This window comes from Aphelocoma coerulescens, chromosome 9 (genome assembly GCF_041296385.1).
Source record: "Aphelocoma coerulescens isolate FSJ_1873_10779 chromosome 9, UR_Acoe_1.0, whole genome shotgun sequence".
Classification (NCBI taxonomy): domain Eukaryota; kingdom Metazoa; phylum Chordata; class Aves; order Passeriformes; family Corvidae; genus Aphelocoma; species Aphelocoma coerulescens.
In genome coordinates this window covers 400,728-426,970 of record NC_091023.1, presented here as the reverse complement: position 1 = coordinate 426,970, position 26,243 = coordinate 400,728, and the positions used below count along the sequence as shown (strand labels likewise).

General features: G+C 45.1%; 2 protein-coding genes across 9 annotated transcripts in view; both read left to right on the top strand.

The window, feature by feature from the left end:
- Nucleotides 1-1,549: 1,549 nt before the first annotated feature.
- Nucleotides 1,550-16,508, top strand: SAG (S-antigen visual arrestin). 3 transcript variants are annotated; one of them, XM_069024647.1, is made up of 15 exons: nt 1,550-1,898; nt 2,471-2,531; nt 2,615-2,659; nt 2,946-3,139; nt 3,861-3,920; nt 5,020-5,087; nt 5,273-5,408; nt 5,712-5,796; nt 7,010-7,082; nt 8,120-8,257; nt 8,558-8,635; nt 9,508-9,531; nt 9,944-10,008; nt 15,483-15,492; nt 16,136-16,508. In XM_069024647.1, the coding sequence occupies exons 1-15, from the start codon at nt 1,800-1,802 to the stop codon at nt 16,227-16,229; spliced, it is 1,230 nt and encodes a 409-aa protein (XP_068880748.1). In that variant the 5' UTR covers nt 1,550-1,799; the 3' UTR covers nt 16,230-16,508. The 3 variants fall into 3 exon arrangements, with proteins under 3 accessions (XP_068880748.1, XP_068880746.1, XP_068880747.1); XM_069024645.1 differs by lacking the exon at nt 15,483-15,492; XM_069024646.1 differs by lacking the exons at nt 9,508-9,531; nt 9,944-10,008; nt 15,483-15,492.
- Nucleotides 16,509-17,613: 1,105 nt separating this feature from the next.
- The window catches only part of DGKD (diacylglycerol kinase delta), a 60,115-nt gene continuing 51,485 nt past the window's right edge, over nt 17,614-26,243 (top strand). For 2 of the 6 annotated variants that reach the window (XM_069024633.1, XM_069024628.1), the window contains exon 1: nt 17,652-17,772. Coding sequence is in view for 1 of the 6 variants with exons in the window: in XM_069024627.1 (XP_068880728.1) it covers nt 17,882-17,944 (63 nt within the window). In the remaining 5 variants the exon portion in view is untranslated. The other 4 variants (XM_069024626.1, XM_069024625.1, XM_069024629.1 and 1 more) reach the window with 3 other exon arrangements.

Genomic DNA, 26,243 nt, shown 5'->3' with positions numbered 1-26,243 from the left:
AATAGATAAATTGCTTAGTGATCATGAGAATAATGCATTGTTCTCAGTATTTGACAGTTCATCAAAAGGGCATTTTACTGTTTTATATACTCCTTTTTCATAAATGGCTCTTGTCTGTTCAGTTTCTTACCAGGCTGGATGTCTTGCAGCCCTAGGAAGGAGATACAGCTTTAGAATAAATAAAGCTGCTTTTAGTAGCTGTCCTGTGCTACATAAGTCTGTAGTCTTTGCAAAACATGTGACTAGGACATTGTAGACCTCTTTGCTGACTACCTGAGTGTCCTCAGGTAATGCTTAATGTTGCTGACTTAACCACTTCCCAGTTGAATCTTAGCCCAGGTACAATATTTGCTCTTGGAGAGGGATTAATTCTTGAAATCCTGGATGGACACAACTAGAGAAGAGCTTTCAAATCCCCTACAAATTGTCTTCCTTGTTTGTGAAGAGGGCAGTGATTCCCTCTGGTAGATGCAAAGAAGCATAGGACACAGCTGCCTTGGAAAATTCATCTTTCTTCAATAATTTAGAAGTTCCCTGTGCTGTCTGTGGAAGCTCCTGTGCCATTTGGAACACAGCAAGGTATTTAATGTTATTTGCTGGTGTGTTTCTTTGAGTCTACAGCATGAGTAGTGTGTCTAGTCAGCAACAAACACTGGTCTGGGCTTGAAAAGCCTACTTCATAAAAATAGAATGCTTACATGTGTATGGTCTGTTTCTAATGTCTGCCTTACATTTTTTTCAGCTCTCCAAGAAGCCAAGTGTTTCCTTTTTCTATGGTTTGTTGTCTGCAAATAGGCCCTAGAAACTGTTTAACTCTTGAAGCAGTTTTAAAATGGGAAAGTAAGCAGGGAAATAGAACAGGAGCAATTTGCAAGGACAGTCATACTCCATCAGAGCTGGGGTCTGTCTAACACAGTGCTCTCATTCACACAGCTCTGATGGTGAGGAGTGTAAGGACAGGATATGTGTGGCCTCATCCTTTCCTAGTGCTGCTCCTCTGCTTCAGAATCTTACTGGCTTAGGGTTGCTCCTGGATCATTGTCCAGCAGCTGCCAAAGGCCTTTTCCCTGTGAATGTGTCTAATCCTGTGATTCAATTCATATTGATGATTTCCAGAGCCACCTTGAATCTTCTGTTAACTGGGGAAATGCTTCACCTTATTTTAAATTTGCTGTCTGATGATTACCTGGATGCTATTTTATGACTTACAACAAAATGAAAAGCTAGTCTCTGTGCTTTGTATGACATAGGTTTTCTGGACTTGTCTCTCTGTCTGGGTAGCTCTTGTGCCCTTGTGGTCTCCCCTTTCTCTTCTTCCTTCCTCTTCTTTTTTCCACTGTTTCTCTTCTCCCCCCTGCCCCCCCACCCCCCGATTTTCTCTCCCTCCTTATTTTTCTCCTCCTGAAGATTTTTTTATTCCATCTGTTTTTTACCCCTCAGATGTAAGCTATTTCCTACCTCTAAGTATAATTGTTGCCTTTCTGGGCAGGTGGCTGGACTGTTCTATCCTTAAGGTCCATTCTGGTTTGAGCTCAGTGCTACTCTGCCCATAATGGGTTGCTTTGGGTTCTAGAGTTCTCATTTGGGGGTTGGTCTGACTCCTTATCAACACAAACCACCTGAGTAGATTTTAAACGGAGACACCAATTGGATGTGTGAGGGGTTCTGAAACATCACAGGAGTACAGTGCTTTACCCACTGCTTTAATCTCATCCACCTATTTTTCCCAGGCATCTGAGACAGGACATTTTGGGACAGAAGAGCTTCATTCACCCACAGTCACATCCCTATCTTTGACCATGAGCTGCCCTGATTCTCAAAAGACTGGGATGGGTGGGAAGAATGCTGATTCTCCTCAAAAACAAGTTATCTTCAGAAAAAGCACCCGTGACAAAGCTGTGAGTATGGTAATAGTGGGCTTATTTAGGTTTGAGTTTTACCTGTAGTCAGACTGGAGACTTACTAGAAAGCTCTTTCCTGTCCCCTTTTTTTTTTTTCTGACAAGGGAGTGTGAGCAGTATTTAGCACTAAGTTTGAGGAGATGATGTAAACAGTTTTTAGGGCAAACTTTTCATGTGTTATAATACAAGAGGAAGGCAGCTCACCTCACTCTCCTCCTGGGTTGTACTTGTGCTGGTAAATGTTTAAAACAAAGCTGATTCATTGTCTTTCCAACCTCATGGCACCAAAAATCTTAAAATCTACACTTCTTTGTCCCATGCACAAGTATTTGTGCTGTACCTTTGGGAGCTGGTCTAGATCAGGTCTTCAGTTCTGATGTCCTGAAGCATGTGAATAATCCTGTTGAGTCTGGTGGGGGTGGGTTGCATGTTTGCTGGGAAAAAAAATCCATTTAAAATGGAATTGTTCTGATCTCTGCAAGATTTATAGCTCCCTGATGTGCGTGTCCCCCTTCCCTCAACAACCACAAGCATTTTATAGTTCAGCTGTGGTCATCCTCTCCCCACAGCTGACCATCTACCTGGGAAAGCGGGACTTCATTGACAACATAGGGAGTGTGGAACCTGTAGGTAAGTCCACAAGGTTATGTGCTGCTCTTCCTGCTCTCAACCCTGCTTATCCTCTGTTAATTGATTTTTTTCCTTTCTTTCAGATGGTGTTGTGTTGGTGGATCCTGCTATTATCAAGGGGAAAAAAGGTTTGAGGTTTTATGCAATGTATTTCTCAGAAGTTGTTTGTCTTTCTGAGCGAGATGCTGAGGTAGAACCTTTTTATTCTTTGAAGGGTACAAATGTAACTCTCCCCCAGTGAATGGACTTCTTACCAATGCAATGCTTGTTGTTACACATGGGATGAATACTCACTGGGTTATTCAAGTGTTGAAATGAGTTTCCATGTCTCCCTGAGGCAGGAGATGTCCCCATCCCAGCCTGGTTTCACTGTTATCCTGCCACATATGTCACCTGTCCTGTGCTTCTTCTCAGTGTTCGTGTCCCTCACCTGCGCGTTCCGCTATGGCCAGGAAGACATTGATGTCATTGGCCTCACCTTCCGCCGGGACCTGTTCTTCTCCAGGGTCCAGGTGTACCCGCCTGCTGACAAGCCAGAGTCTCTCACCCTCTTGCAGGAATCTCTGCTGAAGAAGCTGGGGAAAAATGCTTATCCCTTTTTCTTTACAGTAAGTAGCTCAGAAGAGCCTCTGATTCTATTCTTGTCTGTCCTTACCAGGCTGTTGAGGCCTGGTGATGGACTGAAGATGGGAATTAATAGGGAGTTCATGTTCTGCAAGTTCCAATTTTGAGTGACAGGTGGTGTTACCAATAGTTTCTTACCACTTGCAATCCCGAGAGGCAAAGTGCAAGAGCATCCTCACTGTGCAGTGGTCACGGCACTATGAAAATTGTTTTCCTTAAAAAGGCAAGGGAATTTGCAATGGCTTTATGCTAGCAACAGCCCTATATATCCTTGCCTTCCCATTCCTGAGGGGCTGGAATACTTTATACCATTGCCCCAGTGCCAGATCCTTTTTCTTTAAAAACTTTGTGGATCAAATAAGAACATGAAAAGCTCTTTAACAGATGTTGTCAGCAAATGACAGCTGACTGCCAAATTCTAACAGGAAATCCTCCCAGTACTGTCAGTCACGTCTGCCTTAGTGTTCCTGAGGAAGATTCATGTTGTGCATGGACTTTTTTCTTTTTTTTCTTTCTTGACTTTTAAAGTATTTTTGGCAGAGAGGGATTTGTTCATACAAGGCAAGTGTACTAGCCCGAGTTCCAAAGGGTTACTGCATTACAAGGAGTGACCCCTTGTCTTCAGGACTGCTTTTGTGAGCAGTATGTTACCTAGAATGTCTGTGTACTATTGCTTTGGTGCATTTCCTCTTCTTCCTCACGCAGTTCCCCGATTACCTGCCTTGCTCAGTCTGTCTGCAGCCTGCACCTCGTGATGTTGATAAGGTGAGACCAGTGGGACACTTATGCTTATCATGGTTAAGGAAAGTCAGATGGAAAAAAATCATGTCAATTTGTCTAGCTTGGGAGTAGGAGAAGGTGATACTGATTTTACTGTGCTGTACCACAAATGTCAAGAACTAAGGGCTAAAAGTGGGTGTCACAGAATTGGAGTTGAAATCCTCAAAATAAGAAAGGGAATCCAGACCAATAGCAGCAAGACTACAAAATCTGCAGTGCTATAGCTTCCTTAAGACTACCACATGATTTGTGGGTTGGCTGCACATAAAATGATTGTGGCTGTGAGGCTGTATGAAAGAAAAGGAGACTGAGTGCCTAAAATCTCACAGATTGCTAAAAATAACATGTGCTAAGACCTGCCTTGAATTAAATTCAGAGAAGAGCTGGCTTGTACGTATGTGTAAACAGAACAACCCTGGAGTAAAAGTCACTAAATAATGATATGTTCTGCAAGGTTTCTGATACTGTTAAAAAGATTCCTTTTATACTTTACTGGATGCTTGTCTGGACAGCAGAACTAGGCAGTCAGCCAGGCAAAGTGGAATGAGGGTCGTATAATATAGTGCAAAAAGGATAAGCTGTGTTTTATGCCAGGGAATGATATTCTAGCAAAAATGTCTCTGTAGAGAGTTACCTGGGACTCGCACAGGTGTCCCACAATGCTATAAACCTGTGAAAGCAAAGGTTAGCTTGGCCTGATCACTTCCACTCCTTAGATGCTGCTATTGGCATTACAAACTCAGAAATTCAGTTCAGAAACCCAGGGGGGGCCAGAGAGCACTGCACACTGGTCAGTCTTACGATGTGACCTTTCCAGCACTGCTCTCACTGGAAGCCTTTCAGGAGCAGGGACATCCTCTTTCAGAGGCTGGGATTAAACCTCATTTATCAGAAGCACCATGGAACAGGTGGATGTGCCAACACCAGTTGGCAGGGGTGTCTGTGACAATGGTGGGAGGCCAGAAGAATTTGCAGCTGGCAGGAGTCTGCCAGTTTCTGGTGTGCAGAAAGATACTGAAACATCTGCAGATGTTCCTGTCTGCTGATCCTGATTTCACAGCTGTCCTCTCTCTCTCTCTGGCAGACTTGTGGGGTGGACTTTGAGGTGAAAGCTTTCTCAACAGAAAATGTGGAAGAGAGAATTCATAGGAGGTAACAGGATGTGTTTCTCTTCAGCTTTGCCTTAAAGGGGATGAGTGATCCAGTGTTCCACCTCGGTGCTTGTTCAGCTTCGCCTCCATTGTCAGTGGCTTCTTGGGTGTGAGCACATGGGAATGCAGAACTCCTGCCTCTGCCAAGCACCAGGTGTCACCATGTTGTCCTCTGTTACTTCCCAGGAACTCTGCCCGTCTGCTGATCCGTAAGATGCAGTATGCTCCGGAGAAGCCGGGACCCCAGCCTTGTGCGGAGACCACCTGGCAGTTCTTCATGTCCAACAAGCCCCTGCACCTGAAAGCTTGCCTCAGTAAAGAGGTCAGGGGGCATTTGCCCTGGGGCTGGGGACATCATATCTGCAGGCCAATGGGCATTTTGCTGCTTTCCCAGCTGAGACTGACTTGTCCCAGCACTCAAGGGCTCTAATGTAATTTCAGTCAGTGGCTACTGCTAGGGGTGGCTGAAACCCTGTTACCAAACACATTTGAGGTCATGAATCGCTGGGAAGGGTCATCTTCCCCTATCTGGCCTCTGTGAGGTGTAATCTGGGAGAACTTAAGATGGGTTTAGGGCTTGGAAGAAGTCTCCTGACTAGATTTCAGAGCATCACATTCCTTCTAGGTATACTACCATGGCGAGCCCATTCCAGTCACTGTCACCATCAACAACTGCACAGAGAAAACAGTGAAGAAGATCAAAGTCCAGGGTATGTTTTTACTGTTGCTTGGGATTCTTTGAGCACAATAGGACTGAAAGAGAGCCAGAATTTAGTGCTTGTAGCAGTTTAAGAAGGCAGTTGGGGATATCAGGAATTTTTCCCTCCCCCTGTTGCTGTTTCTTTGCTGTTTGTCAAGTGAAGTGCTGTACCTTTTTTCCTGATTCTTGTGGTTATTTGTATGTCTTAATTTCAGGCACCAGATTGTCCCCCCTAGAAAAAGAGAAAGGGTCTGGCACCTACAGTGGGCAATTCAGGTGTGGGAAAAGTGGAGAAAAATCCACATTTTTGGGAGGTCAGTGGGAAGGGCTCCCTGTCAGTGTGATGCTCCTGCTAACTGTGAATGTGCCTAGATCACATACAGCTTTGCCTGGTGTTCCAGAAACCTCTGGCAGTGTGAGAAACAGCCACTCTGCCAGCAGTGGTGTCATTCCTCCTCAAGAAGCTGAGGGCAGGGGCTGAGCTTCTGTGCTGTGCCAGTGTTTTATCTGTGGCACTACATGTTTTCATCCCACAAGCTGTGGAGCTGGGGAAGACAGTCTGAAAGACAAACGATAGGAAAGAGAAAAGAAGGCAGGGAGGGAACAAAATGGCTGAGGTTCCTACAGAACTATACCAGAGAAAGCTGCTTCAAGTGCCAGTCTGGGATGCACTGTGATTCCCAAATATTTTTAGGCTGATATGCCTCTGTTAGGCTTAAAAAGACCTCGTTGGTCCCAGATTCTCTCCTCTTCAGTGTTTCAGTCAGAATTACCTTGGGGTTTTTTTGTAGGATTGGAGAATATAAGCCATTTGTTACCACAGGCTCTTGACTGCAGTCTGTGCTGATGCTGTCTCCACATGCATGGGCTGTAGGCACACAAGAGCTATCAGGACCAGAGATAAAAGCAGACCCAAACAGAGAAGGAAGAAGGAGATCTCTGTGATAGAAAGACAAGATCCCAAGAGAATCTTCTTGTGGGTTATTGACTTTCTGTTGTCTCCAAATCAAGGCAAGGTGCCTTTCAGGGAAGACAGACTTTGGCCATTGGTGTGCTGTTGGTCTCTGTCCAGGTCAGACTATCTGACCTGGTGGTCCCTTCAGGCTCTATATGGATGGGGTTTTCTGCTGTCTTCACCATGTTTCCCACTCCTGGGACTCGGGGTGGGGGCAACTGTGTTGTTTGTGGACACCTGAGTGTCTGCTTTCTTCTTTCTCCCTCAGTGGAGCAGGTGGCCAATGTGGTGCTGTATTCCAGTGACTTCTATACCAAAGTGGTGGCTGCTGAGGAAGCACAGTGAGTGAATGCTCCTGCTCCTTCACCCCCTTTTAATTACCCTCGTCATCAGTAGTGGGAGGTTCTCATAATTACAGCCTGACAGTCTCCTGCTGTTACAGTGCTCTCTCCTCTTACCTCATGTGTGCCACACCACTCATACTCTCTGGATGCAGCTGGTCCCCTTTTCACAGAGCAGCAGAGATCCTCAGGTTTTTTCAGGGAACAGGGATGTTGCAGAAGAGGTTTGAAGAGTAATTACCTGCTAGACAAGCTTAGTGGCGGCGGCGGAAGGTTCCCCGTTGCTGGAAATCTTCAAATAGAGATGCAACACTTCTGAAAGGTGCTGCTGTTTGAGTGGAAGTCATGTACCCTCTTGCTTGAGCAACAGCATTTCATTTGGTTTCTTCTGGCCTGAGAAAGCCCACGGAAACCTTGAGCCTGTAGATGTTATGGAGAACCACTTGCTTTTTTTCACTGCACTGGCAGTGCAGCTCTGAACCTCACACTGTGAGGAGGGTTGGGCACACCCAGGTACTTTGTATTTGTCTGGGGTTCTGCTCTGTAGTTTAGGGACATGTTTTCCATTTACTATTGGTATTCTCAACTAGGATTCATTCTGTCCAAATTCAGAGGTCTGCAGCACAGAGGAAGTAACCTCAAGTTTCAGCTGAGGAGAGGTGTAGGTTGGATATTAGGAAAAATAGACGTGGCACTTGGGGACACGGTTCACTGGTGACCTTGGCAGTGCTGGGTTAATGGCTGGACTTGATAATCTTAAAGGGCTTTTCCAACCTAAACTATTCTATTATTCTATGGTTTTGACCTACTTTTCTGCCTTCATGTGAAATCAAACATTTTCTGTAAGTGCTTGTTTTTCTCTGCTGATTATAAAGGGAATTTTGCTGATTAGATTAGAGGTGGACATCTGCATTGTTGACAAGTGAATTTGGACAGATAAATGCCTCTCCTTTTGGGCAGCTTTGTAATCTGTTTTGAAATTCTCCTAGCAGGGTGTATAACAAATCACTGTGTATCACTTCCTTTCTTATTTTCAGGGAAAAGGTGCAGCCCAACAGCAGCCTGACCAAGACACTGACACTTTTGCCCTTGCTTGCAAATAACCGGGAGACAAGGGAAATAGCTCTGGATGGAAAACTGAAGGATGAGGACACCAACTTGGCTTCTAGTACTATGTGAGTGGAGTTTTAAATGGTCCCGGGTAGTGGGAGAGTTACAGAGAAGAGGGGAGGATGGAGCAGACACTTCCCTCAAGACTTTGTAAAGGTGTGCCCGGATGGGTACATGTAGCACGAGTACTTATGCCATCATGTTCATTCTGGGTGAAGAGTGATCACAGATCTGGAGAGGTGTTGGCTGTACCTGAGGCTTGCCTGCCCTCCCACTTCCAGGATGTTCCCCTAGTTCTTGCTCCAAGCATGTGTTGTTGCTATGTTGCTCTGCCACCTCACACTGCTCTCTGTTTTCTCTGGCAGCATTAAGGATGGAATAGACAAGGCAGTGATGGGGATTCTGGTTTCCTACAAGGTCAAAGTGAAGCTCACTGTTCCAGGGTAAGTGTAACACACTTTTTGCTACATCTGCCTGGAGTTAAGGAAGGGGAGTGTGTTTATGTCATTGATGGGTGAGGAGAGAGCAGAACAGTCCACCCCAAGAGAAAGGGCACATGTTATAGGACATAAGGCTTCCTATAAAGCATAAATTGCCTGGAAAACAATCTTGGCCTATCCACAGAACTTGTCCTGAGCCAAAGGGTTTGTATTCCTCTCCTTAGATACCGTATAACTTTATGGTTGAAGTAGGAACCTCTGGTTTGCATTGCAATTTTTTGTTTCAAAGCCATAACCTATTTTGTGAGAAGTGAGGTGAAACTTTGTGTGAACTTTTATGTTGGCATTGCTGTTCTCCCAGAGCAATAGGTGAAAATATCTGCCTGAGAGTCATAAATACAGTAGCTCAGGTTCTGTACTCAGCCAGCTTTCTGGATAAAGCTGATGTTATCAATATGAGTTAGTTCCAGGATACAGTGCAAAAAAGGACAAGGATAGTGACTCTCAGTTGATGCTAGTCACTGTTCACACTTGTATTTCATTCATCTGTCCATAAAAATGCATCAAAGATTTGCAAAAAGCATGATAAAATGCCTGCTGCCTTCTATGGTCATCCACTTGCCTTCTGGCTCTTGGAAAAGGGGCCGTGCCTAGCACTTGGTCAGGAGTTCAAACACTTAGACTCTTTCTCCATAGGAATGACATGAAAAAGTAAGACTATCTTTTTTAAAAACAAATTCAGTTGAATTTGTGGCAAGTAGAGAACAGTATATGAGAAAAGTGATTTCAGTAGTCCACCAATAAAACAGCATTTGCTGGAGCACCAGAATGGAAAGGCATTAAATATGCTTTGTTTTTTTCCTTTTCTTTTGTAGCATGCTGGGAGACCTCACTTCCAGGTAAATGTCATCTTCCTCTGCAGACCATGCAGTCCTAGTTGTTAGTTCATCTTTTTATGCTCTTTCTTATTCCCATCTCCCTAAAAAAAGTAACTATCCCTTAAGCTGTTAGAAGCAAGAAGTTTGTGGTTCAGCTGTGAAAATGAAGCAATTACAAAAATATCTTTTCATTTTATGTACATGCAAGTACCTTCAGCACACAACAAACCCAGTCTATGAAAGTGGATATGCCTGGGATATTTGTGGAAAAATTGGAGCTTAACTTTTTTTGAGGGGAAAATTATGATTACAAAAATATGAAAGAATGGGTGAAGCTGGAGTTGAGGGCTCAGGCTGGCCTAAGGAGGAGGGAGGCTGAACCAGGCATGTGTGTGGAGCTGTGGAGCTGAAGCATTCTTTCTTTTCCCTAAAGTGAAGTGGGCACAGAGCTGCCATTTCGTCTCATGCACCGCAAACCTGAGGAAAAGAACCCAGCAGGTCAGTTACACCTGGTTTTTGCCTTTGTTCATTAGAGGCTCTGATGAGATCTCACCATTGTAAGGCTGAGAGGGATTTGTGCTACAGGAAGCCTTCAGAGCATACAAGACTCCAGGATGGAGCTGCTCTGTGTGCTTGTGTGTATATAGATGTGTGTGTGTATGTATGTACGTATGTATCAACCTCCAGGCACGAAATAACAGAGAGCAGGGATGCTAAGGTGGGAGAAAATGGAAATGAGTCATGTTCCCTTTCATCTTTAATGTATGGAATCACAGCTCAAAGAACAGGGGTTTGAGGAAGATCTGCACAGTTAAATGTCATGACTGCAAGTGCAAAATATCCTACATGAAGCTGTCAGCAATTCCCAGCCAGATTGCAGTATAAGCAAAAAAAAAAAAAATCTGACACAGAAAACACCTAACACATATGACCATTGTACAAAGTCAAATAGTTTTAAGCAAGGTGAAGAGGTGATAAAACTGTTGATGATTCTTGAGTCCCTGTTACCTTGATGTGGCATTTGCCATGGTGTCTGTGATGTGGCCTTCTTGTTCAGTGGTTATCCAAGACGAGCATCTCTTCAATGTCAGGTCTCTATGTGGAAGTGGGGGAACTCTGTAACAGTGTAAGGAGCAAGCCTTCCCCAGGCATCTTGAGGCTTGGGATCAGATGCCAAAACCACAGGCTGTCAGGAGCATCCTCCCACTTCCCCAAGCCATGACTGGCTCTGTTTGCTGGTGGTGAGCACCACAGATGGCAAGGTGCTCACATTTAATCAGAAGCTCCTGAACAGCCTCTGAAGCTGCTCTTGACCACCAGACACACCAGCCCTTTCATGCTGGGTCTGTTACAGATGAGCCACCTTGTCCTACCCTCTATACTGGGACAGAGTTTCATGGGCTCCAAACAAAAGCCATGGCTGCTTTTGTGCAGCTTTTCCTTTCTTTCCTTTCTTTCCTTTCTTTCCTTTCTTTCCTTTCTTTCCTTTCTTTCCTTTCTTTCCTTTCTTTCCTTTCTTTCCTTTCTTTCCTTTCTTTCCTTTCTTTCCTTTCTTTCCTTTCTTTCCTTTCTTTCCTTTCTTTCCTTTCTTTGTGCCCAAACTGATCTAAAGCTGCTATTTCTAAGAACATGAAACTTGAAAGTGATGATGGAACCTCTGAGAAGACTTACCCTGAGATAGATGCTTTGGTCTGGAAGCATTAGAAAGGGGTGACTTGAGTCCTTACTGTGTGAAATTGTTGGAGGAATCAAGTGTGAGTGATGAGAGCTGGTGATCTACTCCACCTTCAGATGCTCTGGTTGGGAATCAGGCTTTGCTAATTGTGGATGTGCTGGAGTGGACAAAGGTAGGTTTTATCTCTCCTGTAACAGTTGCACTACAGGAAACTCATTTTCCCTGGGAAAGCCCCTGCTGTGAGCAGTGCCAGCACATTCTCTTGGCATAGAAGTGGTGAGGGGCTGGGATGGCACTGGTGATCCCAGTAGTGTGACTGGTGAGAGCCATCTAGTGCCTCTGGGCAGCTCAGGAGCTTTCATGGACACCAAGGAAAGCTTGAAAACTTCTAACAAGGCTCATCCAAAGATTTAGGCAGCTATAAAGAATTTTACATTTTTAGAGTGGTGTGAATTTTTTTTACATTACTTTTTTGGTGTTAAAAATGCTACAACTCCCTTTTAATTACTTTATACTTCTGGCAGAAGCATTTGTAATATGAGGAAAAATGGAAGTCAAACACTTCTCCCTTCTAAGATCATTTCAAAGGAGGGCTGATGTACTCCTTTATACAGTACACTCAAAAGGATGTGGGCAGAAGACTTTACAAGGGAAATGGAGAGCTGCAATATTTCTCAGATTGCTTTCCCCAGCACATCCTCTTACAAGAAGCACCACCCACGTGTTGTTTGCTACATCAAAGTCTTCTAGGAGCTTGCTGTGAGAAGTGTCTGCTGTGGTCCATGCATTTTGTACAGATGGAAATACCAGGTTTCTTATAAACGGAAAAAAATGCAGGTAGTTTCAGGAGCTATCCCATGGGAAAGCCCTGCAAATGGCCAACTCAGGAAATAAATGCATTCTCTTAAAAAAAGTTACCCTAACACAACAGAAAATTCCTCTGAAGCCTGAATAGCTGACTTGAAAACTGTGCTGGAATGTGGTGTCTGAGCTCATTACAGGGAATAAAACAGTCTCCCATATGAAGCTGGTAAACTGAAAAACTTTTCAGCTTTCTTGGCTGGTAGTTTTCTGTGCACTGTGCTTCATCACTTTTCCCAGTTGTGAGTTCAGGCTTTTAAATTTTTTATTCTACCACTTTAGCTCATGAACTCTGAGAAACATAATGTGTTTCATTAGTGAAAAAGCATCTAATTTGGAATCAAGCAAATCAAGACTTAATTGCAGAGATGGAGTTTCAACAAACAGTGTTTAGACTCTTGAAGGTCCCAAAAGATGTCATTTTTCTTTGTTGGCTTGTTCAGCAGCCTCTGCAGTGGGTGTAGGCAGAGGTGCATGCACAGGCAGTTTTGAGATCACTCCATATCTTCTTTTTCCATTCTCTTTTGTTTTTACTGACAAGTCGATAGTGATCAGTTTGCCTATTGCACCTTCCTGCTCACTTGATTGTCCTAAGGCATAGCTGGAAGAACAGAAAGAAGTCAGAGCAACCATTTTATGGAGTTAAAGCTGGAGTGGGACTAAAAAAGGCCACATATTATGATTTATTTTGCGGTGGGTGAATATCCTTTTCTCTAGCCAAGGTGATTTATGGCAGAAGTAAAACATGTAGCATCAATGCATTTAATCATGCAGGGCTGACTTGAGTACAGAGAACCTCAGAAACATAAGCTTCCCAAGAACGTGATGTAATTTTTTCAGGGCCAAACCAGGGCAAGCGTGAGCAAGTGCTGTGTGCTCTGTTTCACAGCAGATGGCTTTGCCCTCTCTAGTTGTCTGTGAGCAAGCTCTGAAGCATTCATCACTCAGTAAACAGCACGTCTATCACAGTACATGGCTATTGCAGATTGCTTGATCTTTCTTCCCTGTGCCTGGAGGAGATAGAAAAGAAACAGCTTGCTACCTTTCCTTCCCTGTGTTTATTTATTGCTTCCTTCTCTTGGTCTTCTGCTAGGCCAGGATTTGCATGTTTCATGTGTGCTGGTTTTGTGACTGGTTTTGGACCCATGTGGTTCACATGTGGTTATTTTTAGGCAAAGCAGCTCCTGTCACATTGGCAGTCTGTCTGTTCCGCCTGTTGACAAAAAATGTGTAGGGATCTGTTTCTTTTAAAGATAGATTCAAACTGGGCTGTACCTCTTCATGCTTCCAAGACCTTTCCTGGTCAGCAGTTAGCCCAGAAATTCCTGCTGGGTTTTCCTCAAGGCTGTGGTCTCAGCATGAGTTCTTTGGTCTGGGGTTTTCCTGCCAATCTCCTGATGTTTTACATTTTGTGGGCCTATGTCTTGGTTACTGGCCTTTGTTTTGGCTGTTGTTCAACAAATGACCATTTATCTCCTCCCTAGTTAAACTTGCACAAAAGGGCTGTTTTCAAGAAACCCAGGAGTGCTTTGTCCCTCTAACAGTAAATCAATACTTTCCCTGTTTTGGTGTTGTGACTTTCAGAAATTAGGAAATTTTAAAGCATTGAATGTCTTGGAAAATAACAAAACCTATTCTCTTTTTCTTTTCTCCCCAATCAAGTTAAGAGAGGTTAAAAGCAAGTTTATAATGAAAATTACCACATGCTATGACTTTAATTATATGGAATAATTTCTGTGGCTGCATAATAAAAGCTTCCAGAAAACCCTCTGCTGAGAGGACGATGGTAATTTGGACCCTCATCGATCCCCCTCCCATCCCAACCCTCAATACAATTGCTGGAATGCTAATTAGAAGCAGCAAAAGGCTACCCATTTTCTGAGAATTTTTCAATATTATAATATTAAATAAGCCACAGGACAGCCTGAGAACTCTGGAGTGGACCAAACTCCCTGCTATGGTGCAGCATGTTGGAGATAGTGTTGCAGCCTGAAGGTGAAGTGGTGCATCTTCAAATGTAATCTTCCATCCGAGGTATATTATAAGCACTACTCTGCTGCCACACTATCTATGTATTGACTCAGTAATCATTTATTTGACAGTAAAACATATGCCCAATTGAAACAATACCTATTTCCCCCTGCACTCCATTCTGTAAAATTGGTTTCAAATCGCTGGTGGGGCTCTTGCTCAGCTTCACCCACGTCACTGCTATCACTGTTCCCATACCAATGAAAGTACCTCTAAGTGGTGAAAGAGAGCAGACTAAAGAATAAAAATTGGAGGAAAAATTGAATGAGAATGATGCTTTATATGTTGGAAATTTTAGAAGTTCTAAATGTTTCATTTTAAATCCATTTCAATCAAGCATACATGCCCTGAGACTTTCCAGACTTCATCTTGGCTTCTGTGAGTATTTGAAACCATCCTGGTCTGGAGAGATGCCATCAGGAGTGTCTTTACACAACCCATCCTTTGAGGCATTTTGGCTGGAGTAGCTGCCTTTGGCACACTTTTAATGCTGACTTTTCCAGCAGTGCTTGTCACGACTTGGTTGCCCTTGATTGCAGTGTGTGTTGTGGATGGGAATTCTCCAGGTAGCGAGTTATCCAGTCACTGAAGTGCCCCAGATTCCTGCTGACTTCTGTAGAACAAGGGTGCTTTGCTCCCTAATCCAAAGTCATGGGAAGTAAGCCAGTGAAGTGACTGTGCCTTGCTAAAATATGTGAGAACAATAAAATCCCTGCAAATAAAGTCTGTTCTGCTTATTTTAGGCTGTGCTTAAACAACTTCCAAGGAATCCTGCTAGCAAGCAGGATTTGTTATAGTGTGGTTAGCAAAGATCCCACTCAGGAAACACAAATGCCGAAGGTCTTGAGACTGTTTTTAGGACAAGATGAAATCAGGAGTGTTGCCCCAAAGGGCTTAACCCATCTGATGAGAGACCCCTGAGGTGTCTCTGTACTTTGACCTTTAATTTTAATACCCTTATGTTTGTTGAACAAGAGCATTGTCTTCTCATCAGCTGACTTCTTCAATCACAGCGATAAAGCAATTAAAGCTGACATCATGTCATGCAAGCATTGTCAGCTCAGAGTCCAGGTGTGTGCACAGAGGTCTCCCAAAGCTGTGACCACCAGCAAGCATAGATGGGAAAATCTGTCTTTGCTCCTCAGCCCTTCAGATGGCTTGGGCAGCATTGCTGGAATGCTTTTCTGTTTGGGAGATAAAGTTTTGCCTCCTCAGGTGTATGTATGCCCATTTTGAGACTTTCTGGAATTCTACTTATACTGCTGCAGATCCTGCTTCTTGTCACTGCTCTGACTTGTCAGTCTGTACATTTTTGCATTAAATATTTTGCAAGTGTTTTAGCATCTGCTCTTCTAACTACCCGGTGTGTCTTTTTTCCTCTTTTGCTGCATGCTCACGACTGCAGGGAAGGATGGGTAAGTTTCTTTTAGTATCTCACATTCTAGTTATACTTGTGCATTGACTCTTAAAAACTCCTCAAAATTGTCCAAAAATCCCCAGCTCAAAATCCAAAGTGAGAAAGTTACTGTGGCTGACAAATGCCTGCTCTGAGTTAAATAGCAGTCACTGACCATGTGAAGATAGATTAAGAGATTGTTTTGCCTAACAGTGCAAACACACCCAGGAGGGGTGTGTTTGTGTAGAGCTGATGCCCTGTAGCTCTGAGTTTAAGGAACTTAATAGGTTTGATGTGCCTCTCTTTTAGTATAGAAGGAATAAGGATGAAAGGTTTCACATTTTATTCTCGCACAAAGCCCCTTGCAGGCTCTAGGCTGTTCAGCTAGCTGATAAATATGTATTTGGAATGGACATGATTCAGTACAGATGAAAATATCCTCAGTTTGTGCCTTGACTTGCTCAATCAACTTTTCATTTTAGCTAGAATAGCACCAGTGAACATGGTGCCTGTGGGAATGTGGTCCAAATCCCTTTGGAGACAAAGGAAACACTACCAGTCTGCTCTGGGCTTCTCTTCTTCCTCTTATGTGTTGCCTCTAGTCTACTGGTGTAAAAATAGGGTAACATAATTTTGAAAGACCTGTGTTTCTTCCATTGCAGTGAAGCAGAGCTGGTATTTGAGGAGTTTGCTCGTCAGCAGCTAAAAAATACACCTGATGAAGAGGACAAGAATTCACCCTCAACTGATGAGTGATTAAAAGGACAGGCTGACAGAGGAGCTGCATTGTCTGGCTTCAATTAGAAATGTAGGACCTAAGTTTCTAGTAAATTTGCATGTTCTCAGTTCATGCATGGTCTTCCAGGGATTAGCCCTGAGTCAGTGGACATGACATCAGGAATCTCTATTGCTTATTACAAGAGTCACCTCTGGAGGAATGTGGCAAACACAGCACCTGGTGCTTACTCAAGCTACCAGAGGAAGACGGGACAGCTGCCATGTCATGACTTCTGCTTTCAGGGCTGCCTAATAAAAAGGTTGGTTGCTTTTAGCACTGGTGAGAGCTTAAATGAGGGTTTATGCAGCCTGCCTGGACTTATTCAGTGTCAGAGTCTGTGACTTTGAAGTGCCAGTGCACCAAATCCTAGCCTGGAAGGCTGGCTTGCAGCTGTGGATGATTCATCAAAGTTTCTCAGCAGACTGTACAAAACTGATTTTATTTCCTTCTGGTTGCTTTTGTGTTGATGCTTTACCAAATTCAGCCAGTGAATTTTTTCAGTGCTTGCACTTTGCCCATGTGGTTTTTACATCCACTTTCTGTACCAGTAAATGTCTCACAAGTTGTCTCCCATAGCAGAGACAATGCTGATACACAGTATTAGCTTTCTAGCAATATGCTTAACAACCACGGTATTAAAGATGAGATAAATGTGCACTGTCCATGAATTGCTTAAAGCTCCCTATATACAACCCCAAACAGAAATACAAGTCCAGACAGAGCTTGTATTTATTCTAGTTTCCTGTAGACAACTACTTCAAAAGAGGGTGCAGGAAAACTAAGGAGGAAATTATGGCACAGCCATAAGCTGAGGAGCCTTTCCCAACATCCATCTGCCAGCAGTTGGTTTATGCTCTAAGAAGTGAGATTGCATTCTGCAAACTGTTTTCTCTTGTTGATCTGGATATTCTCATTATCCACGTAAATGTAAGATCTTTTCCTGAATTTCACTTAGGTTTTTGCTGAAGTAAGTTGTATCAGCTAATTACATTTTGCATGTAAAACAATGGGTGTTTTCTTTTTCTCATTTTTGCTTTAAATCTGCTTTTCAGTATCCCTGGTTTAAATTTTCCTGGAAAGTCTGAATGCAGGCCCCACATTTATTAATACAGACTTAATGTTTCCCACCTTACACTCTGGAAAATGAAATTAAGAACTTCATACTTATATCCTTCTGCTTCTGTAAACTGGTCTTGATTAAGATGCTGGAAGTAGTTAATTAAGACCACAGCTGACTTCAGGGTTCCATCAGTGCTCTCCCCAATGCACCTGTTTCTCGGTGCTGTCCATTAGTCACAGGTGTCTCAGCTTGAATTGCAAGAGGTACAATGTTTGCTCTGCACTAGGTGCTTTGCTGCTAAAGGAACCCAGCCAGCTCCAGGTGTTTGTGATCTGGATAATTTCTGTGTGATTTCAGCTTTGGGGGAGGGTCAGGCATTTGTACCTGGATGTCTGGGAAGGCTTTTCCCTGGTATTTTTGTTACAAATTTGTTGGTGGCTTGAGAACGCACAGAAGATACGGTAAGGCTGAACAAATTGCTGGTTGTGAATATGCTGGTCTTGGAGAGGAGGTGTTCAGAAAATCCTTTAAAGATGTAAGAGAAGGAGGGGGAACAGGGTTTCCCCTGTTATGCTTCAAAGTGCATCTTTCTTCAGCGAGGTGTTTCCTTCAGTGCTTCTGACTACTGGACCTGTAAGTATGAGACTAGTGAACTCCGAGATCTGATTCCTTCTTCTTTCTTCTTTTTTAAAAATTTCTTATATGTCAACTTTGTGAGGGGCCCCTGTCGCTGCCTGACTTTCCTCTCAAATTCAGCTGTGGTGATGACTTCTGTAAGCTAAGTGTGACAAAATCACAGTGCACTCTTGTGCAGTGGGGAGGAAATAGTTGTTAAATGGTTATCAAATCTGTTCTTTTGTCTGGGCTTGGGAAAGCACTTTGAAACACTGTTTGTTTAGCTCATGCTGGACATTTGCTCAGAGAGCAATGAGAGCTTCCTGCTGGTCTCTGCAATTCCCTGTCCTGCAGGACAAGCTGGACTTTTATTCTCCAGCCCTTCAACCAGCAGATGCTGACTGCCGTGAGCAGAAAATAGGTATCTAGCTAGAAGTGTTTGCCTTTTATCTTCCCTTTCTTCTGGTTCTGGTATTATGTTGATCTACCGAGTCAGACCTGCGGCCTGCTCCTCCTGTTTACAGCTGGGGGACAGCAGATCCAATTTCCTGACTCCGTGGCTTTGATGTGGTGGGACTCCGTTGGTAGAGAGCTTGCTAGCTCCCGGAGAGGGATGCGCTCTGGGAGCGATGGCATCTCTGGACCTGCTGTGTTTGAAGACAGCTTAGAGCAAATGCATGACAGGACGGGTTTGGTAACAGATGCTTTTCCCTCGCACATCTCCCAGCGGGAACGCGGCAGTGCCCGTAGCTGCTGGGTGTTAGAGAGGCGGGCGGAGTTACCTGGCCATTGCCAATGGGGCCGGGTCGGGGCTGCTGCGGCCCCGGGGCAGGCTCGGCAGGGGGGGCGGCCCGGCCCTCGCCCTCGGCGGGGTCCCACGGCCTCAGCGCCCCTGAAGTGCCCTTCGGGGCGGCACGGCAGGTGGAGCCTGGGCGGGAGGGCGTGCTCGCAGCATTTCAGTAAATCCTGGAACAAGGAGAGGGCTTGCCCAGGGATGTGGGGGAGTCCTCGTCCGTGGGGGTATTCAAAGAACGACGGGACGTGGCACTCAGTGCTCTGGTCTGGCTGACAAGGTGGTGTTCGGTTATAGGTTGGACTCGATGATGTCAGAGGTCTTTTCCAACACGAATGATTCTTTGATGCTGTGCTGCAGTAGCCACAACCAATGGGGAGAAACGGGGACCGCGGTCCGGGCTGTCGGGCTCGCCTCAGCAGGGAGGGCTGCGCTGAACACCTTTGCCTAGGCTCCACGGAGCCACGGCTGGGCCGGTACGATCCGCGGCGCTGGGGCGGTTCGCAGCGAGCGGCGGAGGAGCGGGGTGGCCGCGACCGTCCCGTTACGGCGGCCGGGCCCTTCCCCGCCCCGGGCCCCTCCCGCCCCTCCGCCGCCGCCGCCGCCCTGTGACGCGGCCGCCGCTGGGGGGCGCCGCTCGCGCGGGGCCGGTAGGGGGCGCCGGGTGCGCCGCCGGTCCGTGCAGCATGGCGGCGGCGGCGGCGGCGGGGGCCGAGCAGACACAGCCGGAGCCGGCCGCCGGCGCCGCGCCCGAGGAGTCGTCAGACAGCGAGCCGGAGCAGGAGCCCGGCTCCCTGCAGAAGCTCATCCGCAAAGTCTCGACGTCCGGGCAGATCCGCCAGAAGGTGCGTGCGGCGGGAGGGGGCCGCGGGCAGGGCCTCGGGCTGCTGGCGGCGCTGCGGCCGGCGCTGCCTCCGCGTTGCGCTCGGTGCTGCCGCCCCTCCCTCCCGCCCGGCACGGTCCGCGCCGCCGCCAGCCCGGGCCGCCGCTTTGGGAGTTGCCAGAGACCCCCGAAGCTTTCTCCGGCGGCCTGTCACCGAGCCCGTCCCTCTAGGAGCTGCCGGCGATCCCCCACGCATCGTGCTCCTCTCCCCTCACAACAACCCCTCAGGGAGCTGCCGGCGATCCCCCACACATCCCGCTCCTCTCCTCTCACAACAACCCCTCAGGGATCTGCCGGTGACCACCTCACATCCGCCAAAGCGCCCCTCAGGACTCGGCCATTTTCCCCTTTGCCCCTGTTGGGAAAATCTTTAATTGTAACAAATAGTGTTTATGTTAGTTTTATTTACCCCGTCGTTTTCGGTGACAGCCGAACCACCCCTCAGGGTCCTGCTGGCGATCTCCAATCCACACAGCAGAGACCCCCTGACAACACCCCCAACAGCTTTCCAGGCACTTGTGAACCCTAAAATGCCCCTCAGGGATCCCCATAATGAACTGTTTCTCAGGTGCTCGTTAACAGCTGCCCCCTAAATGCCCTTCAGCGTCCGCCAGCGCCTCACAAACTGCCCTCAGGGGCTGCTGGAGTTGCCCCCGACCACCCGGCAGGTGCTATCCCCATACTGCCTCTCTGAACCTCTCCAGTTCCCCTCCCCAGTAGCCCAGCTCAGGCCACCTTCTTCCCAGTACCAAGGCTCAGACCTTCCAGGGAGCTTTACCCAGCTCAGTGATCAGTGTACCCAGGCTCAGTAGAACCCTGTCTTACTTCTTTCCTTCCTTACCCTCTTTCCCTGTAATATTTTCTTGGAATCATGGAGGTCAGATTTGGGCTCCTACTCCCTGGTGCTGCCCCATTTACTTGGTATTTGAGTCCTTAAGGGCATCCTCACTCCATGAAGCTGCATCTCCCCTTTTCTCCCCATGTCACCATTGCCACGGGCTCCTTCCTCACCTCCCCATACCTTCCCTGAGAACCTCTGCACATCCCAGCCATAGATCCCTGTCACATTGTTCCATATCACCTTCCAACACCTCCCTCCTCTGTCGTCCTGTTGTACTTGGCACAAGTCACTGTCTCATCATCAGAGCTCTGCTTTGGAAGGTGCAGCCCTCATTGTTATTTCCTACAGTCCTTGTGTGTGCCTCCCTCAGCATCTTCTCATCCTTTTGGTGCATCCTAATTTTCCTCATCTTGCACTGTGCTGTTTTACCTTTCTGTAGCGATATAGCAGTATTTGGCTTTCTGTCTGGCCAAGCAGTGATCTTACAGCTGGTTAGTCTTTGTTCCCAGCTTTGTCTGTCCTGCTTTGTCTTCCTGGTAAGGTAACAGTCCTTTCCACCCAGATTCCCTTGGCCCAGTCATATTTTACCACTCTGTGGTGCATCCTGGAACAATAACACTGTTTTTTAGGGGCACTAACAACATTCTGCAACTACAACCACAGCTGTAGTTCCTCTGTATTGTTACTGTAAGAGAAGATGTGAAGGTTTCCTTCAACCTTAGACTGGGAACCACCCATAGGGAGTTTCCCTTTTCTGTACTGTTTTTATTATAGCAGCATGATTTTTCTTTGTAGCCATTAAGCTCCTGTGTAACTCTTGGACTGTTGTGTCATGTATTTCTGCTTAGAAATACCAGGTTAGTTACTCTGCCATCACCTGCCTTGTGCTCACCTTGTCTCTGCAGCATGGACAAGCACGGTGCAGCTTTGGGGATGCAAAAGCTTGCTCAGCACTGGTGCTGCAGCTCAGTGTTGCTTCTCTTGTACTCGTATCAAAGGAGAGCAAATGTCTGCATGGTGCAGTGTCTGAAGCATTGTTCAAAGGGCTCTTCTTCATGCTGGCTGGTTTGCCCTGCTTTCAGACACAGGATCTGCCATCATTCTGCTGCGCATCATTGTTTGGCTGCATTGGTCGCAGCTGTGAAACCCCTGTGACAAAGTGCAGTCGTATGTGAGGACCATGATGGGGCTGCTTCCTCCATCTGTGAGGTGCTGCTGGCACTGCCACTGGCTTTGTGGGCTGAGGCACTGTGGGGCTGGGCTGTGAGATGGTTCTTTTGACCACACGAGGAAACCCTGGAGCCCTCTAAATCTGTTGATGTTCTGTATCAAGCAGATTTCAACTGTGCTGTAGCACCAGGTGACTTAAGCTAGTCTGTTATTCTGCTGTGAAAAAAAATAAGCCTTTTGAGATATTTTCCTGCACCTAGAGTGCTGACTGTTAAGAATTTGTCTTGCTGGAGATTGGATGAACCTTGGGATTTACTAACACCACTTGTGGCAGGGGTCTCATGTGGAAAGGGAGGAAGGATGCCTCCATGGTGGTGTTGAGAGCAGGGATACAAAGACTTTTCCAGTGCTAGAGTGGGAACTCTTGCTTATAGCAGGATGTTAGAGATGCTAAGGTGAAAGGTGCATTGGGTTGTATTTTTGTTTGACTATAGCAGAACATGTCCTCCTGTCCCTACTTAATAGTTTTCCCTGTTTTACATCACTTCCCGTGTCAGCATGGCTGGAAAAAGATGAAACCAGCCACTTGTATATGCAAACATAAGCATATTAAGAACAAGGATTATAAACAGATATTGTCTACAGCTAGTAAGCCTTCTGTGTGTTAACCTGCAGAAAACCTTTGACTAAATAGTGTCACATTTTCCAACTAAGCCCAGGTATTATGGTATTCAGGATTGATTTGTTCTATTGCTTGTTGTTGTCGTTTTGGTTTGTCATCATCTTTTCTGCATGCTGCTGCATGTATACTCTTTCCTTGCCCTCAGGGCAAGGAGCAAAGACAACTCTGTGGGTAATCATAGTTTTGATGAGACTTTGAGGAGCTCACTTCCTCTGTAAAGGCAGACCTAATTCTGAATTTGTCTGTTGAATGATAGAGTGCAGACTGCTGCAAGCTGTAGAAGCTGTTGGACAGGTCCGTCAGTGACAGTAAGAGATGCAGGCAGACTTTTACTGTGGCCTGAGGATATAAATCTCTTCTGATCACATCTTTTGCTGCAGTTAGCTTAAGACCATGCCTGTAAGTACAGCTAAATCACCATGGAAGCTTACGGTTATCACAGCTTGAGCGTGAAGTCTGCTGTGGCCATGGAATTCCTCAGAATTTACTTGTTTGTCACAGCTGCAAGCACTTGGAAGGTACTTTTTCCTTCCTCTGGTTCTACCATTTGTTTTCCTAAGAAATGCTGTAAATTAAAGCTGCTTGCTTGCTTTCAAGACCATAAAACTTCAGTGAACTTGTCTCAGAGCCCAGAGATCGTCCAACCGTGTTTGACCGAAGTAGCTTGGTGTGGTAGTAGTGGGTAAGCGGAATTGTTTGGATGTTTAAGGACTGAGGTGTTGATGTACAGGGTCTAAAGGCAAATCACAGGTAATACCTCTTTAGCTAAAAAACCAGTCCCTTGTGAGGCAAAGGGTGGGGAAAGGAGAAGTGGAAGGCTCAGTGTTTGGAAAGTGAAGTACTGTGTTCTAATGTACTTACTTGCTTTTAGCTAGAAAGAATTTTTGAGGCAGAGAAGAAGGTATAAATGGAGCATGTTTAACAGTCTTTTACTGATTATTATTATGGGGAAAGAAGAAAGCCTCACATGATCAGGTATAGCAGGTAGTGTGAGTGCTCTTGTCTCAGCTGGCCAAGAAGCAGAGGCTGCACTGTGTGCTTGATCAGCCATTTCGAGACCTGACGGACTTGTACCAGCATCAAGCTTCAGAGGAGCTTTTAGCTTCTCTCTGGTCTCAGGCTGGTGTTGGTGCAGCTGCAGAAACTGTTGGTCAGCTAAGATTAAGTATTTTTGAATGGATAGGAATTAGGAAAGAGATGAAATGAACTAAGAGAAGGAAGACGTGTGTGAGGAGAGGCAACAGCAGGACTTTGCTCCCACCTCCTAAGCCGTGCTGAGACCTCAGCTGGAGCCAGCTGAAGTGGTAATGCCATTTTGTTTTCACTCGGCATGGACTGAGGCACAGGAATATCCAAAGTGGTCCTGTGAGCTGAGGGTGTGAAACCAAGGAGTGCAGCGCCTTTTATAAGCTCTGACAATGAAGTGTGCTTCTTCCTTTGAACTTGACCTTTCATTTCCAGCATCACATTACAACCCTCAGAAAGCAGGAGGTTGGATGAACAGGCCATCTTCCCATTTCATTCATCAGTTCTGTGGGATTTTCAGCCTGCCAGCTTTGGTGTGTTGAGCTCTCAGTTTGTTTACCAGACAGGATTTCAGCAGCGTCCTTGGGTGGCATCAGGAGAACTTCTTGTTTAGACTAGTTCCATCTAAGTTCTGTTTACTTTCACAAGCTATTTCTCTGTAATATTTTCATTTTTATAAGCATTTATCATCGCCTTGAACTTTTAAAGACAAGTTTGCAGTATTTGTTTCACCAGGGTTGCAAACAGAGTGAGCCTCCTTCCAAACTTTCTGGGATACTGGAAGCTGTCTAGCTCCAGTAGCAGAGATATGTCAGGTTCATTTATGTTCTGAAAAGCAGTACAAATGAACTAGTGTTGAGCTTTATGCTGCAGTGGGCAGACTGTTCAGTATCTGAACTAGCACATTTCCCTCTCTGTGCTGTGTACCAGGTATAGGTGATCCCTTTTGCACTATGGGAAGTTGTGATTGTCTTTCTGACGAATAGCCTTGAGGTCTTGGAGCCACCTTGCAGCATAAAGGCAGAAAAACAGGGGGAAGCAAAACGTTTCTCCTGGTTTTTGTGCAGGTTTCCAGAGCATACTATGCTGAGTCCTCAGAGACATGGTGGGCAGCATGGGCAACTGAAGAAAGCTCATTTTGTTTCTTCTTGTATTGCCTGTTAGATAAAATGTCCATTTTATAGGTAAAGAAGTGTTATTTTTATTTCTGGAGGGCAAGTGTTTTAAGATTTCCTGAGATGAAAGCAAGGAAAATGAGAAGTTTATTAGTTTGAAATACAAGCATTGAAAGAAGTATTATGATAAGAAGCAAAGCATTTCAGCAAAGCAACATTGTAAAAGAAATAAGCAAGAAATGAGGAAGGAATTTTCAGGAATTCATGACTTAATTCATGTTCTGTCTGTGGCATCTTCCACTAAAACATATCAAAATGTCTTTCTGGTTTTGTTTTGCTGCTTTCTAACAGGTTATCTGAAAGAGGACATTTTAGGAGCTTCATGTTATAAATTGTGGTGGCTTATGCTTTAATCCAGGTAGAAACTGGGAACTCTTCACCTAAAAAGAGAGAGAACTGTTGCAAAAGAGAAGTTTTCATGATTGAACTGAAACTGAACATCTTGAGCATAGGTTTAAGGACTTGAATTTTCTTGGATTAACAGCATGAGCATACTAGTTTCTTCTCTGAGCACTAAGGAAAAAGGTAGGATTTTAGGCTGTATGAATGTTTCTGTCTTAATCTACATTCTGTTTCATGTGCACTTCAGACTCATCTGTTCTGACAATTTGGAAAGCCTCCCAGCACTGTTTCCACTGGTGCCTTGCTGCTGGAGAGTTTTGGATGCTGTATGAAAGCAACAGCTGTTACTTCCTTGTTAAAAAAAAACCCAAAAAACAACAAGCCCAAACTAAAAAAACCCTACTGCACAACGAAACAAAGCACAAAACCATGCGCACTTGTAGCGTTTCTCATTCCTTCTAACTATAGATCAGGTTCCAGGAACTAAAGAGCTAACATTAAACTTTTTTTGCATGTTTTGAGAGCATGGATTTACTTAGACCACATCGCTAAAAAGTTTCCAGGCTACTAATTCTTCTCTCTAATAAAATTAGAGACAAATGAATGTTCTGGTTTGATTGCTTGGTTTTTAAAAATAAAACTTAAGTCAAATATTTGGTGTATTTTCCCTAAAACCTCTAGTTATGGAAAAATTATTGAGTTTTTACTTTGGAGGAGTACAGGATCATAAATGAAAACTGTGAAATGTCTATTGCCAAATTACCTGATTAGGAAACCCAGTATACCACGTAAGACACTGTATAACTCTACCTTCTTTAATTACAAATCCAGTCTGATTCTTTCTGAAATAGCAGCTATACCTGCATATGTAAGAGAAAGCACAAGTAAAACAGAGTTCCTGGAAAGCTTGAGATTTACCCTAGATGGAGGGACAGCATCATTGGAAATTTCGCAGCACACTACTGTCCCAAGTGAATATGTGTTCCTCTTGGAACACATTTTTTTCAAGATCTCATATGCACCAACCATTATTTAAAGGATATTTTATTAACTCTCCACTGAAACAGTTTGTTCCCTGCTTTTTCTTCACTAAGTGGTTATTGCTTCTTGTTTCACTAAGAATTTATGTGTCTCTTAAAGAAAGAAGGTGCTTCTGTTTGGTACTGCAGCCCTGTGGGATAGTTATCCAGGGATATCCAGGAGCTTTAGGCAGAATAGCTGAGGCAGCAGCACTGTTCCACAGCAGCTGCCATGGTTTGTGCTCCCTTCTCACACATTTTATATAAAACACTCCAGAAAGCAATGAGCTTATCGTGCATGCCCTGTTCAGTAGTGCTGCACCTCTGCAGCAGCAGTGCATTCCTTCCACAGGCTATGGAGCTTGCAGTCTGCAGGCCCTGGACCA